Source organism: Cyprinodon variegatus, unplaced genomic scaffold, assembly GCF_000732505.1.
Source record: "Cyprinodon variegatus isolate N-32 unplaced genomic scaffold, C_variegatus-1.0 Scaffold123, whole genome shotgun sequence".
In the NCBI taxonomy this organism is placed as follows: Eukaryota; Metazoa; Chordata; class Actinopteri; order Cyprinodontiformes; family Cyprinodontidae; genus Cyprinodon; species Cyprinodon variegatus.
The window spans coordinates 819,385-833,180 of NW_015150576.1; the positions used below are offsets into that span (position 1 = coordinate 819,385).

General features: G+C 36.7%; 1 protein-coding gene across 1 annotated transcript; it reads right to left on the bottom strand.

The window, feature by feature from the left end:
• Positions 1-3,045: 3,045 nt before the first annotated feature.
• Positions 3,046-5,308, bottom strand: LOC107085381 (transcription factor Sox-17-alpha-like). Its single transcript, XM_015375666.1, has 2 exons — positions 4,885-5,308; positions 3,046-3,710 (listed from the first exon to the last, which is right to left on the bottom strand). Exons 1-2 carry the CDS (start codon positions 5,306-5,308, stop codon positions 3,046-3,048), a joined length of 1,089 nt encoding a protein of 362 aa, XP_015231152.1.
• Between the last annotated feature and the right edge of the window lie 8,488 nt (positions 5,309-13,796).

A 13,796-nucleotide genomic window follows, 5' to 3' on the forward strand; every position in this document is an offset into this window, starting at 1 on the left:
TGAACCACTATGTAGATTGGGTTAGACTCCTCCATCTTTCTGCATGGAGTTTGCATGTTCTCCCTGTGCATGCATGGGTTCTCTCGGGTACTCCTGTTTCCTCCCACAGTCCGAAAACATGATTGTTAGGTTAATTGGCTTCTCTAAATTCTCCATGGGTGTGTGTTATGAATGGTTGTTTGTCCTGTTTGTCTCTGTGTTGCCCTGCGATAGACTGGCGACCTGTCCAGGGTGGACCCTACCTCTCACCCATTGACAGCTTGAGAAAGGCACCAGCACCCCTTATGACACTAACAGGGATAAGCGTGATGGAATGGATGGATGGGCGTCTTAAAGCAAACTGTGGATGAACAAGAGTGCCGATATTAATGAGTCTTAGTTAATATTTCACATTGTTGATTACTACATTTTATTAGCTTGTCAAGAAACCTGGGTCAGCCTTCCTGGTACAGCACTGGACTGTTTAAATCCTATTGGAAGTACTGGGCTTTTTTGTGTTATTTGGTTACTTTACATAATAGGCCATAAGGGGAGTGTTTGCCTAGTGCTCAGAGCACTTGTGCTCTGAGAAGGCTGCAAGTACCCAGTTCAATCCCCACAGCCTGCACTCTCGGTCCCTGAGCAAGACCCCTAACCCCACACTGCTCCCGGGGGCGCCACACAATGGCCGCCCACTGCTCCCCAAGGGGATGGGTTAAAGGCAGAGGTACATTTCTCCAATGTGAGATCAATAAAAGTTAACTTATTATTACTATTATAAAAATCACATTTGGCATTCCCCAAAGGTCAACCTTAGGGTCCCTCTTATTAAATATCGTCATGCTTTCCCCAACTCAGTTCTTAATGAACAACAGCATAAGTTACCATAACTATGCAGATGACATAAAGCTGTACATTACCACAGAAAACATCAACGCATGGATGTGCCAAAACTTTTGTTTTTGGAAAGAAAGGGAGAGCCTACAAAAGTTAGCAATCAGGCTCAAAATCTGGGTGCAATGATGGACTATGACCTGAACCGATAAAGACACATACAGATAGTAACAGTCAGCCTTTTTGTATGTAAAGAACATCTCTAGGAATTAAGGACTAATATCTCAGCTTAGGCTTTAAAAACAAATTCATTCAGACAGCTGCCATTGATCCAAAAAAGAATGCTGCAGCCGGGGTCTTCACTAAAACTAAAAAAGTGGAGCACATCAGCCCAGTAGTAAAGTCCTTACACTGGTTCCAAGTAACTTAGAGAATAGACTTTAAACTACTTCTGTTTGTCTGGAAATCACTGATTGACTTAGGTCCAAAATACAGACTTGCTGTAAGTGGATCTACTAACCATATCTCTCAGATCTTCTGGCTCAAATCTGCTTTACATACTAGAACCAGAACCAAACATGGAGCAACCACTTTTAGTTCTTATGCTGCAAACAATATGGAATAAACTCCAAGAAAACTGTAAAAGGAATGAAATCCTCAGTTCATGTATATCAAGATTAGAAGCATATTTGTTTAGAGTAGCGTTTGACTGTGCTATCTAGATATTGTAAGCGTTTTGAGTCCAGCTTCCCTTTAGTAAATATTTCTATTATTATGATTTTCTTATTTATTTTAATTCTCTTTTACTTTTTGAGTTGCCTGTATCCCACTGTGGTATACATTTTTTATTTTCTTTCTTGTGTTGAAGACTTTTACATTCCTTTTACAAGATTTTTTTAAGAATATTCTTGCCCACAACATTAAACCCACAACTTCATATGTACCGGATTTTACCAGAAGCAAGTTGTTTCTTCAGCACATTCTATAGATAAACATTTGTGATGGTGGGACAGAAAGGCATGCATCACAAATAAACTACATGTAAATACAAATAGTGGTTAAAATGGAGACCTTTGGTCCCCTAGATGTCATTCTTATAGTTATAAGTGGGCTTAAGTGAATAACCATTTTTGGAAACATCCCCAGCTCTGCTTTGCTTGAGCTGTATTTTATCTGGTCTTTTTTGACTTTGAAAAGGTGTTTGATTTGCTGCTTAAATCACATTAATGTCTAAGACATGGAAGAAACTGACACTGTGAAAAGCACTGTTTTACTAATGGAAGACTTTTTTTGTCAAATGTAAAAATACATTTTTTCAACCTTTTTATGTTACATTATATCACATTTCAGTGGGAAACTTTAAATATTGGTTGTTTATTAATGTGCGTCATTGCAAAGCAAGTGGTTGTTAAATAAATTAATTGAAATTTGCATAATTATAAACATGCTTTTGTATTGTTGCTGAATAGGCAACATAAAATAATTGGAATGGAAGGTTTTGTATAAAAGAGCTGGTCATTTCTCTCTCCGTTCTCAGGCTGTTGTCTTGTTTTCTGTCCCACGTGTCAGTACTGAGCTGGGTAAAAAGGCCTTTGCTTACTCTGCTGCCTTTACATGGAATTTGCTGCAAAATAACATGAAACTTAGTAAATTGGTTCCTTTGAATACTTTTAAGCTGAGAATTAGATGTTTTGAGTTAGACTCCCTCACATGTCAATGTTTTAATTGAAATTTTATTGTAAGTGCATATTTGGCTTTTATGTGTGTGTCTTGTACGTATGTAATGATGTGATGTAATTTTGATGCCTATCTTGGCCAGGTCTTCCTTGCAAAAGAGATTTTTAATCTCAATGGGTATTACCTGGTTAAATAAAGGATAAATAAATAAATAAAATAAATAAAAATAAAAAGTTGCATTGTAGGAAATGTAGTATTAAATACCTTTACAACTTAATCAATTAAATTAGGTTCTTGTGGCATTTGGTTCTAGATCGTAGACATTTATTGAGTACTTTTGTTTTTTTGTTTTATCAAATTGACAAGAAATCGATTAACTGAATTAAAGTTATTTATTGATTCATTATTATAAAATCTTAACACTGTCAAACAACAAACTTATCTTGTAGGAACATGAGCGGTTTAAACACATACATCCATTATGCAATAATATCAATTAATATAAGGAGGACTGATGATACAGTTTAAATAAATACACCATATTTAGTGTCTTTCTTACACAGAGTGTTCTCCTCTATAGCAGCTTTGCTCTACTGGCTCCGACCCATGCTGCTGTGGACCGAGGTACTGCTCAAACTCACTGCGGTCCAAATCATACAGCATGTCCAGTTGAATCTGCTCTAAATAAAACTCCAAGGAGGGTCCTGTTGGGCACTGCTGGAGCCCAAAGGCCTTCCCTCTAGTTCCCTCAGATTCTCTCTGGTCCATAAGAGAACCTGCAGAAGAGGAAAAACCATGCAGCATATGTCTGTGAGAACGAAAGTATGCTTGGGCATCTGCCTGGTATGCAGGAGGGTTTGAGTACACAGCTGGGTTGCTTGAGAAAGTGTCTGCTGCTCTGGCGACTTCAGAGTGAGCGACTGCTGGGTTTATGTATCTGTTAGACTGTAGGGATGCATGTGGGAATGGTGGTGAGTTCTGGAAGGCTTGCTGCTGGTGGTTCTGAAGCAGATAGGTGAGGTTGTAGGGAACGCTGAATCCAGAGCTGCAATGTTGAGAGGATTCTGCTGATTGGGGCTTGGGGCTCTTCTTTAGCTGCTTCCGCCTACGAGGCCTGTACTTGTAGTTGGGATAATCAATGGTGTGCTGGACCCTCAGACGTTCAGCTTCCTGCATGTATGGACGTTTCTCTGCCAGGGGCATAGCCTTCCATGTTTTTCCTGCAAGAAGAGAATCATCTGGTGTGAATAATCTGTATACGCTCAATGATTTGGTTAAAGCAATGGCCTCCTACTCAAAACTGTGAAACACATTATTATGCAACTTTTAGAGATGTCCCATGCCCTACACAACTGAGCCAAATGACTTAACAACATCACCAGCATGTAACCAAACTATGCAGATCTAAATATGCTCATATTAGCTTAATGTATTTTGAGGTAGAGATGATTGGAGTTTGAGACCACTGGGTTAAAGTGATCTCTAGGAGGACAATTGTGAGGATTCCAGAATGTTTTCTACCCTAACTATGACAATCGATTCAGAAAGTCAGACTACAGTTCCTTACTTGCAAAGGGATATATTAGAGCTTGCAGCTGGTGAAAATTCAAAACTCTGTTCTCTGTAAATAAATGTATGAATACAGAAAAGTTGAATCCAGAAATGTAATGTTATGGCCACATATTAGTCATTGCTAAACAAGTTGTTAATTAGAGTGTTGTATATAAGCAAATGAGAGTTATAGACTAGGCCTACTGGTGTGTCTCAATAAATGGGAAAATCTTAAATGGGTTAATCAATTTCAGCACCTAATTCAAAATAAAAATGTATATGTTAAGTTGATTGGTACAGTGATGTATTCCAATTGCTATTTTCCTGTATTTCTATCAATAATGCATAATTGTTCACAAGTAATGAAACATCAAAATTCTTTGTTCAGGGAATAAAAAATATAGTAGCTTTTGCACCATTCTCTGTCATCTTTCCATCCAATTAGCTTTTTAATTATATGGGATACAGCATTGCATCACTAGGCAACCATTCCTCGACTTATAAAATGTTTGTCTTATGCAAAAAATTCAACATTTGTGGGAAACTCAATTTGGTTGTTTTTTTTTTTTTTAGAATTAATAGAAATAACGGATTATTTCAGTTTTTTCATTGAATCAAATCAATAACCCATTTTTTTTCTTTTGTTATATTTCCTCATCTAGATGGAGTTTCATATTTATACATTTAGAGCATTTTTCATGTATTTTAATAGTTTTAATCAGTTTAAATTTAGAATATATGTTAGGTTGGATGCTGTTCTGAGCAACCAAAAAAAAAAAAAAGGTATAGGTAGTGGTATAAGCTCTGCATTGATTTTAAGAAATATTAAATCAACAGTATTACCAAGGATTTTGCTGAGATCCGTGTTCTCCAGTTCTGGGTTGAGCTGCGCCAGCCGCCTGCGCTCCTCTTTGGTCCAGATGATGAAGGCGTTTAGCGGCCTCCTGACCCTCTGCTGCGCCGGGGTGGCCTTCGCTTCTGGACTGGCGCAGCTGGACTCCGAGTGGACTGACAGAGGACTGGATGGCCTGGAACCGGGGGAGCGCACCTCGCTCATCTGCTCTCCGTCCTCACTCTCCACGCATTGCTGCAAACGAGGGGCCGCATTAAAACGCATGGTTTGTTTTGATGCTTTATGCTCTGGTTGCAGGCCGCTGTCATCCTCCAGGTGATGACGAGTGACGGGATATAAGAGGCCGCTCCACCAATGGGATGCCGGGAGGAGTGGATTAAAGGTGTGAATTCTCAGGTTGGTGATGGAGCCCATCACGCCCCATTCAATCGGCCCTTAAACATTTCCCAGACTTAAAACTTTAATAAAATAAAAATAGAAAACGATTCTGACACAAATCAAAAAAATTAACCAATATATGGCATTTAGCCTACCACCATAACTCAATTATATATTTACCCGTTCCCCATTTTATCTACAAAAAATAATCAAATTGCAAAAACAAAATTAAACTATTTTATTTTTATTCTACATTTTTTTTAATTGTGCCTTTCAAAACTAACATTACATGCGTTTCCCCTGATCAATTTGCACATTTACTTTCTGGACATAGAATCATAGGAGCTTTTAGAGGCGGGGAGAGGAAACATCAAAGTTTTTCTGCACGTAGAGCTGGTTACTAATTACATTGAGCCTCTCGGTTCTTATCGGCCATTGTCAAAGTACATTTTACAGGGCTGGCACAAAAAAAAGAGCGCAACATGATCAAGGCGTGTGTTTATTGCACGATTAAAGCGCACAAATATTTGCTCAGCGTTCAAGAAGAAAAAAAGAAAGATGATACTCTGTGCAAAGGGAGGGTGATTAGTTTAAAGGGGAAAAAAACCCAGAAAATTTACTTTATAAGGTTTATCAGGTTTAGAGAGTTAAGAGAAAGGTTGCAAGTTTAATTTAAGCATCGAAACTGCTGGAAAATTCCTTCAAATTTTCAAAATTTCATTAGAATTTTTCTCAAATATAAATATATATATATTTTTAAGTTTTGATAGTTTGTCTTCTTAATGAAGAAACAGTCAACATATTTTAGTTAAATGTTATTTTCTATGTGAAAGTAAGCATAGATGGGATTTACATCTGAAAAGTATTTGGGTATAATCAGATTAATTGTCATCATAAGATCATAATCCTACACTTTTTATTATATAAAAGAAGCGAAGATGCATATTTAACACAAACTGTGTTTTTTTTTTCAGTTTTTTTATTTATTTATTTATCTTTCCTTTCCTATGATCGTGCATTTATTTTTAATGAAAAAGGATGTAATTGCAGGTTTTTGTGTTGTGTTACTCAAATATGCACTGTCCCTCTTTTTTTTCCACCAACAAACATAAAATGCATAGTTTTAAATCTGCAATAGGCCAACACGCACCTGCATATTGATTCTGCAGAGGCCTGATAAAACTGTAAATGCATACTATGCATAAATTACAGAGCAAAATAAATATAATCAATCTATAGATTTTTTTTGTTCGTCACTTGCATGTAACAGAAAATTAAACAATGCATATTTTATTTTTGGCCCTGCATAAGGGCTGATTTAGTGACAATAATTAAATACCTATCAACCTCCATTCATTAGCTGTAGCGGTTGTCTACAGTGTGTTATGGTTGTTGTGTCGCAGCTCGTTAGAATTAGAGATTGAATCCACATCCGCAGTGCTGAACATGACGCACACTCCAATGCGCAGTGAGAACAAGCGCTAATGGATTTAATCAATTAGTTTGAAACGACCCAGCATGGATACAATAACGCAAAGTTTCGACCAACCCTCAGCTTTACATAAATCTGCTCTGATTTTAAAGGTTTTGATAGTTAGCACAACTTCAGATGCTGTTAAATGGTTCAATTACTGATTGAAACCGCCACGTTGGTGCACATTTGATATGTTTATCAGTAAAATAAGTAATATTTGTTCAAAATATGATGTTCTTTTATTTAACAGATTAATTTTTTACTTGTTTTTGGATTAAATAGTGAATTCGGCAGTTTGCAAGTGAGGTGTGTTTTTCTTTTTCTTTCTTTTTTCATCATTATCTATTTGTTTTTTAATTAAATCACAAAAAACACAGCATCATTTTATTGTATTTCTTTCTTTTTTACTTGCCGAAAAATTCATTAAACATGCAAAGGAAACAAAATTTAGAAAAAAAAAACAACTAATTCAAGGTTAATGTAGATCCTGTTTCTATTTAAACTCCTTGGTCCCAGTCTGAAGTGCCAGATTATTCTTGAGCCTGTGTTGTAGAGAGATTTCCAGCGTCACTTATAGTGCTCTGTTTGCCTGATCCTGGCCTGTTTTTGTCTTCAGACCTTTGAGCCTGCCTGCCCATTTTCTGATCTGTTTGCCTGACCTGTCTTCTGACTCCTGTTGGATTCTTCTGTGTACTAAGGTGTATTTTTAGCTATTACAAAGTTTTGAGTCATTTGTTTTAACAATATAGAGAAAAAAATGCAAAATAATAAAAACTAGCAGTTAACTTGTTGTACCTTATTTGTTTTTGGTAGTAAGAGATCAGGCTGATTGTCACATGACCAACCAACCACTTTCCTAAATAAAGAGTATTTCTTCCTGGTCCAGGGCAGAAACAATAGATCTTTAAAACTCTCTTAGGGCCCTTCGGCACTGTGGGGCCTCAAGAAAGGTCACATTCTCATAGGAGATTTTGACCAATGTTTCAGCTGTGAAAAGCAGATTAATAAATCACAATACCATCAAAAGGTACATTTATTTCAGGGATTAAATTAAAAAGCTAAAACTCCTTTAAATTCATTACACACAGATTGATCGTACATATGCATGCTTGTTAATTTTAATGATTATGGCTTCAGGTAATTGAAACCCCACATCTAGGTTAAGACATTTACAGTATATCTCATGATACCACAACAAAATTGATATAGGAATTTTTAATGAGAAACATGTTAATGTTCGGTCTAGTGATATATGAAGTAAATGTTTTTGGCTCCTTCTGAATGTGTAGTAATGCATCAGTGCAAGGAAGTGAAATGTTAGGGTTTTTTAGCAGCCTCAGCTCATCTGCATTATTGGAGCCAAAGTTTCTCATCTTTTCTTTAATATTCATAGCTTATGTAAAGGGTTTGGATCTAGTGAACTTACTTATCACCTTAATAGCACACAAATGTTTTAGTGAATAAAGCAGCTATTAATTCTTTTGTGTGGGGAGGTGCCAAGTCCTGCAGGAAAATTCAATAAATTTTGGCTATCACAACCTCTCCTTCCGGTTAAAAATCTATTGATATACTTACCAGTAGCATCCTGGGCAGGATTCTTCTATACTACAGTTTTCCAACTTACCATTCTTATGAGGTTGTCAATGACTCTTTGGTGGATAATGGTGGAATCTGCAGTCTTCCTGCGAGTTTTTAGGCCATACAATAACTTTTCTGTCATGAAAATGTGTATAATGAGCCTATGATACATAGGTCAATGTGACCCCAAACCAACTTTAGCTTGAGGTTCTGATCAAGGACCCAAGTTTTTTTCCTATGAGTAACGGAAGCCAACCAAAGCCGCCTGTTCGCTTCTATTCCTACTGACAGATTCTGAGAATCCATTGCTTAATCACTGACGTCTGCTTGAAGCAAAACTCAATCTGCTTGATTTACTCACCTTTTTAGCTGCATAGGCCCATTGGCTCATGTTGTTTATTTGAGAACCGTGCTTTCAAATGGTTATGTGAGTGTGCAGACCTTTATTTTAAACATTCCATCAGGTTATCCAAGCTTTTATTCACCTTGAGCACCTTATCTAAATTTAATTCCTTTAACCTGTCCTTTGCTCCTGCTCTTTTAATGAAACCAATCACCAGGTTGAGAGTCAAGTATCAAAGCATTGTCTCATATCCAAACAAGCAGAGCACTCCTGTTCAATGGGCACTGTGCTTTCTGAATGAGGATTGTTCTATTCACAATGTGCTATTGTGTTGGACAGAACTCATATATGGGACACTCCTCTCTGTCTTCACTTTGCGATCAGTGATGTTCAGGCTAGGTACAGGTGGAGGTGAGCTCTTGGGCTGAAGCCATGTGGAGAAAGCAGCTTGAGTTGGATTTTTTGGGATCATCTCTTCCAACTTCTGAATTGAGGAGACGGATTATTTTGTTTCTAAAGATGATGCAATGAAAGCCACTAAAAAGCCTTTATTCCAGCGCATTCCAGTGTATTTTTTAATGGATATAAAGCAAAAACAGCTGAGGACCCTTTGGTGGAGGATGTGGAAAAACCCCAGTAACGAAGCTCTGTATTCCAGCCCCATCTCACCACAGTGAGTCATCCATAAACAGCTGCATTGTTTCATAAAGGTGTGAAGAGGATGTAATAGTGTTGTTTCAGGTAACTATGATTTACGAAGCATGCAAAATGTGTTGCTTTGTGCTGTATTGTATGTACTCAGCAGGCCAGTATCAAGATTATGTCCCATTCTATGCAACCTCTGCTCTCCTAATCAGATGTTTAAGCACATTCAGCAGAGTTGACTGAGACCCACAAGGGTGAGTGTGAGCCTCCACACGCCCCTGTGTAAACAGCACCCTGCCCAGCCCAGCCGGCCAAGCCTGGCCCTAAACATCAGGCCAGATGAGAGGATTACATGCCCCCCTGGTGGAGGCAGGCTTAATGTCGCGTCATTACCAGAATACAATGATGCCCCCCACCACCAACCATGAGCAGAGATAAGACACAGGTTGGTCTCAGACTAACCTTGGTCAAAGTTCAGAATCTGACTTGTTACCAACTGGAAAAAGCCCATGTCTGTAAAAAAAAAAAAAAACCCCGAAAAGGTATTAAAACGTATTAATTTTGGTTGTGAAAACATGAAAAAAATGAATAGCTTGTAATAACTTTATAACCGTTTTACCAAAAGTAAATACAAAAACATTATGATTCTATTTATTAGGCGAACACATCTCTGTAAATAAAGATACTAAATAAGTAATAAAAATTAAGATACTAACCTAAATGTGCACCAAACTTAAATGTTATTCCACAAGGGAGAAAATTCTGTCAAATAGTCAGTGTGAACAGCCTGTTTAAGGTGACTCAGTAACCAGTAAATTTAATTTGAGTCCAGATTTTGAACTGAAACACACAAAAGCTTTGTTGTTGTTGCTTTAGTTTGCTGTTGTTTGTTTTGTTTGCCCAAAGACAGAATCCCTGATGATATCTGAATCTCTGACCTGCCACATAAACCAAAAGATATTGAGCTTCAGCCCGCTAATGATGACTCAGGTAACCCTGACAATCACTCTGCCACTACCGTGTTTTATGGTTGAATGTTGATATAAGTTTGATGTAACAGGACACAAACTCCATCCAAAAAGTTTCATTTTTTTCTCCAAAAATGATTTTCTTTCCAAAATTTCCCAAACATCAATAGGATGGTTTGTTCCAAATACATTTGAGATGGACATTCACGTTCTTGTTGTACAAAAGTAGTTTAAGACATTGAAGACACCATGATACAATTTCTAGTTCTTATTGGTAAAGCATGAACACTGTCATTCAAAAAGGCATGTTTTGTAGTTATCTTAGTCTTCTTAAAACTGCCACACAGCCTGTATTTAAATGTTTCACAGTTTCAGCAATTGGGGCAGGGTGGTCTGAAATGAAACATTCACTTTTTTTTGTATTGACAAAATGTGTCTTTTTTTAAAATAAAACAAATCACCTGTAGGGAAAAACACATTTAATAAAAGCATATGCATATAGGTACAAATAAGCAAAGTTTATACAATAAAAAACTAACTAAAAAAAACTTTAATGCGACTTGTGGGCAGAGGGTTTCTCTTTTGGGGCAAGGATTTAAGCTTAGAAAGGCTTTAGCTAGATTAGCAAAAGTGATAATGCTATAGTTAAATGGGTTAAATAAGACTTCTTAACCAGTACATGCTGGCAAAAAGCAGATCTTAGCAGCTTTTGACTTAAAGTTTGATATTAAATTTTGTTAGGATATTAAAAAATTTATCAACTACTTGAAATTTATGGAAAGCAAGCACTAATGCTAACGTCAAACTAGCTTGTGTGGTGAGGACTAGTCTTAGTTTTCTACAGGGCATAAATGCGATATTTGCAACAAAATCTGAAAAAAGATTAACAAAAATATTGTAGGCAAAGACAGCCAGATATAGTTGAGCCAGATGGTGCCAATTAACAGAACATAGCTGCTGTTTTTAGGGAAAAGGTTAAGTGACACCTCTGTAGGAAGGCATCATAATGTTTCTAATTATGTCTGTTACATTTTATTCATTCATCATTAACCAATTCTTATCTTTTTAACAGAGGATCAGATATTTTCACCGAAGATAATTCTGTCTGTAAGAGGATCTGACAAATGCTTCATCTGAGGCTCCTCTGCATCAATAAAACTTGATGTTCTGCACAAATGCAGTTTGAAAGCTGTTTTTATTATTCATGCAAATGTGGTATTCACCGATCTGAACTTGTAATTATAAATCTAAATGTGTGAATTTCATCAATCTTGTTATATTGTTATATTCTGATGTTGATTTGTTATATGCCTAAGCTACAGTATGCATTAGGTTTCTTGATTTCAGTAAAGTTAGAAACATTTAGTAAAATCAGAACAATCAAGTTCCCAAAAAATGCACATAGGAATACATCTGATAAGGAGAAAAAATATTTTAAATCCCTATACCTCTAACCTATCTGAGTCTTAAAATCAGGCTTGTTTTTCAAGGATCAGTGTTACATAAATTCATACAAACACTATATAGTTGTAATTTAAATAGTGTTTTTAAGCTGTTAAACTTACATATTGTGAGCACTCAATCATTGTTTAGCTCCACTCAAATAAAATACATTCACATTTTGCTGCCTTTTCTTTTCATTTTAACAACATTTTATTAATTAATCTATTTTCCTTCCTTGATTAATTAAAAATTCAAATTAAAGGACTTTTTTGCAACTTTTGTCATGGTTCCGACATTCTTCCAGGTGGAAATTTGAGATTATTTAGTTGAAAAACTGAAATGTTCATAGTACCAGTATTTGTAAAACAAGGATACCCAATTAGCTGGAAACAGTGTGCATTTTTGTGCACTGCAAAAACGATCTCAAAATTAGTAAAAATGTCTTAAATTAAGTCTATTTACCCTTAATTTGAGCAGGTAAATAAGATGATTTTCCAAAGGAATGAGTATTTTTACTCTTACAACAGCTATCTAGATAATATGCACTTGAAATAAGACAATGCAATTGTTTTTTTCTTGTTTAAAGTGTAAATTGGCAAAGTGTCTCACTTCAATCCTTAATTCAAGAAGAAATGCACTTATTTTAAGAAAAAATGACTTTAGATTTTATTTTTTTTTGCAGTGTGATGATGAGTCAGCTCAAACTTGTAATTCATGCTTGCATCCAGCCATCAATCATCAGTCTAGCTCCTTTCCACCTCAAGCTGTAATCAGTTCAAAGCTCCACTCATCCCTCAGAAACAGCCCTATTCTTTGTAAATTAGGAATTGTATTCAGCCCTGATAAGACTCTCTATCTGTTCCAGTGAGGAGATCTTCTGAGTGTTTTATTGTCCGCACTGATCAAAAGCCATGGTGCTATGTTAACATCTCAGCTCTCATAATTTAGATCCTGAGTGCCTGAGCTCTATCCCACATTTCAGCAGACAACAGCATCGCATTTTGCTGTAATTAGCCCTAATTATTAACTGAAAATGGTCTCAGACTTGTGAGACAATGTGTCCTAAACGGCTCGTTCATGGCAGCAGTCTGGGCCTGCTGCTGCTTCTGCTGGATGTTTAATTAAAAACGTGTGAAATGGTTAGACTCAGACATTAGATTATTTGGAGCACACGCCTGAAAGAGGCTAACAAATCCATTGTGGCCAAAGTGAATTAATAGAATCCATTTCTCCCCTTGTTTTCCTGCAGACCCTCAGGGTTGATGTTTGTGCCTCAGTCACTCCTCTTTTTCTGTTGCTGCGGCTCGTCTGAGACCTGATACAAATTCAAAAGGATCTGCTGCTTTGAAGATAAGCGCCGCAGCTCTGCCATAAACAATGATTGCGCTGTTACTTTCCTGTGGCGTGATTTATTTAAAGTATTATGCTGTAAGGATTTGGGCTGGTTTTTCCTGGCGGGCCCACTGTGTGTGTGTGTGTGTGTGTGTGTGTGTGTGTGTGTGTGTGTGTGTGTGTGTATCCTCAACCTGTGAAGCTTACTGGATAGTTTGGACTCAGGAAAACACTCAGGGAATCACAAGCAGAGTCATCAAAGTGAGACCTTTGACTCAGAGGGTCTGATATTTACCATTTCCCAAAGTACACACTGTTTTATGTCATGTAATTCACTTTAAGGACACATCTTGGTTTTACTTCAAACACTGGAAGGTGAATATATAAGAAATAAAAATATTTGGCTTCAAACACTGAATATTGTGCCCTGCAAAATTTCTTCCAAATCTTCTCACTTTGCAACCCCAAACTTTTATTTATTTTAATAAGTTTTATTTGATACACTATACACTTGGTCAGATTGAATCTTAAGTATTTCTGAGCAAAAATTTCTAAATATTTCCATATATTCTCAATTGGACTTTGGTTTAGACTTTGACTAGGCCATTCAATCATAGTTTTAAGTCTTTTGCAGCTTGTAGTAACACAAAATTGTCAAACCCAAGTCCCGCACACCAAATCTGGCCCACATGAGCAAATAAATTCAGGTTATGACACAAATTAGAAGTATACGTTTCTTTT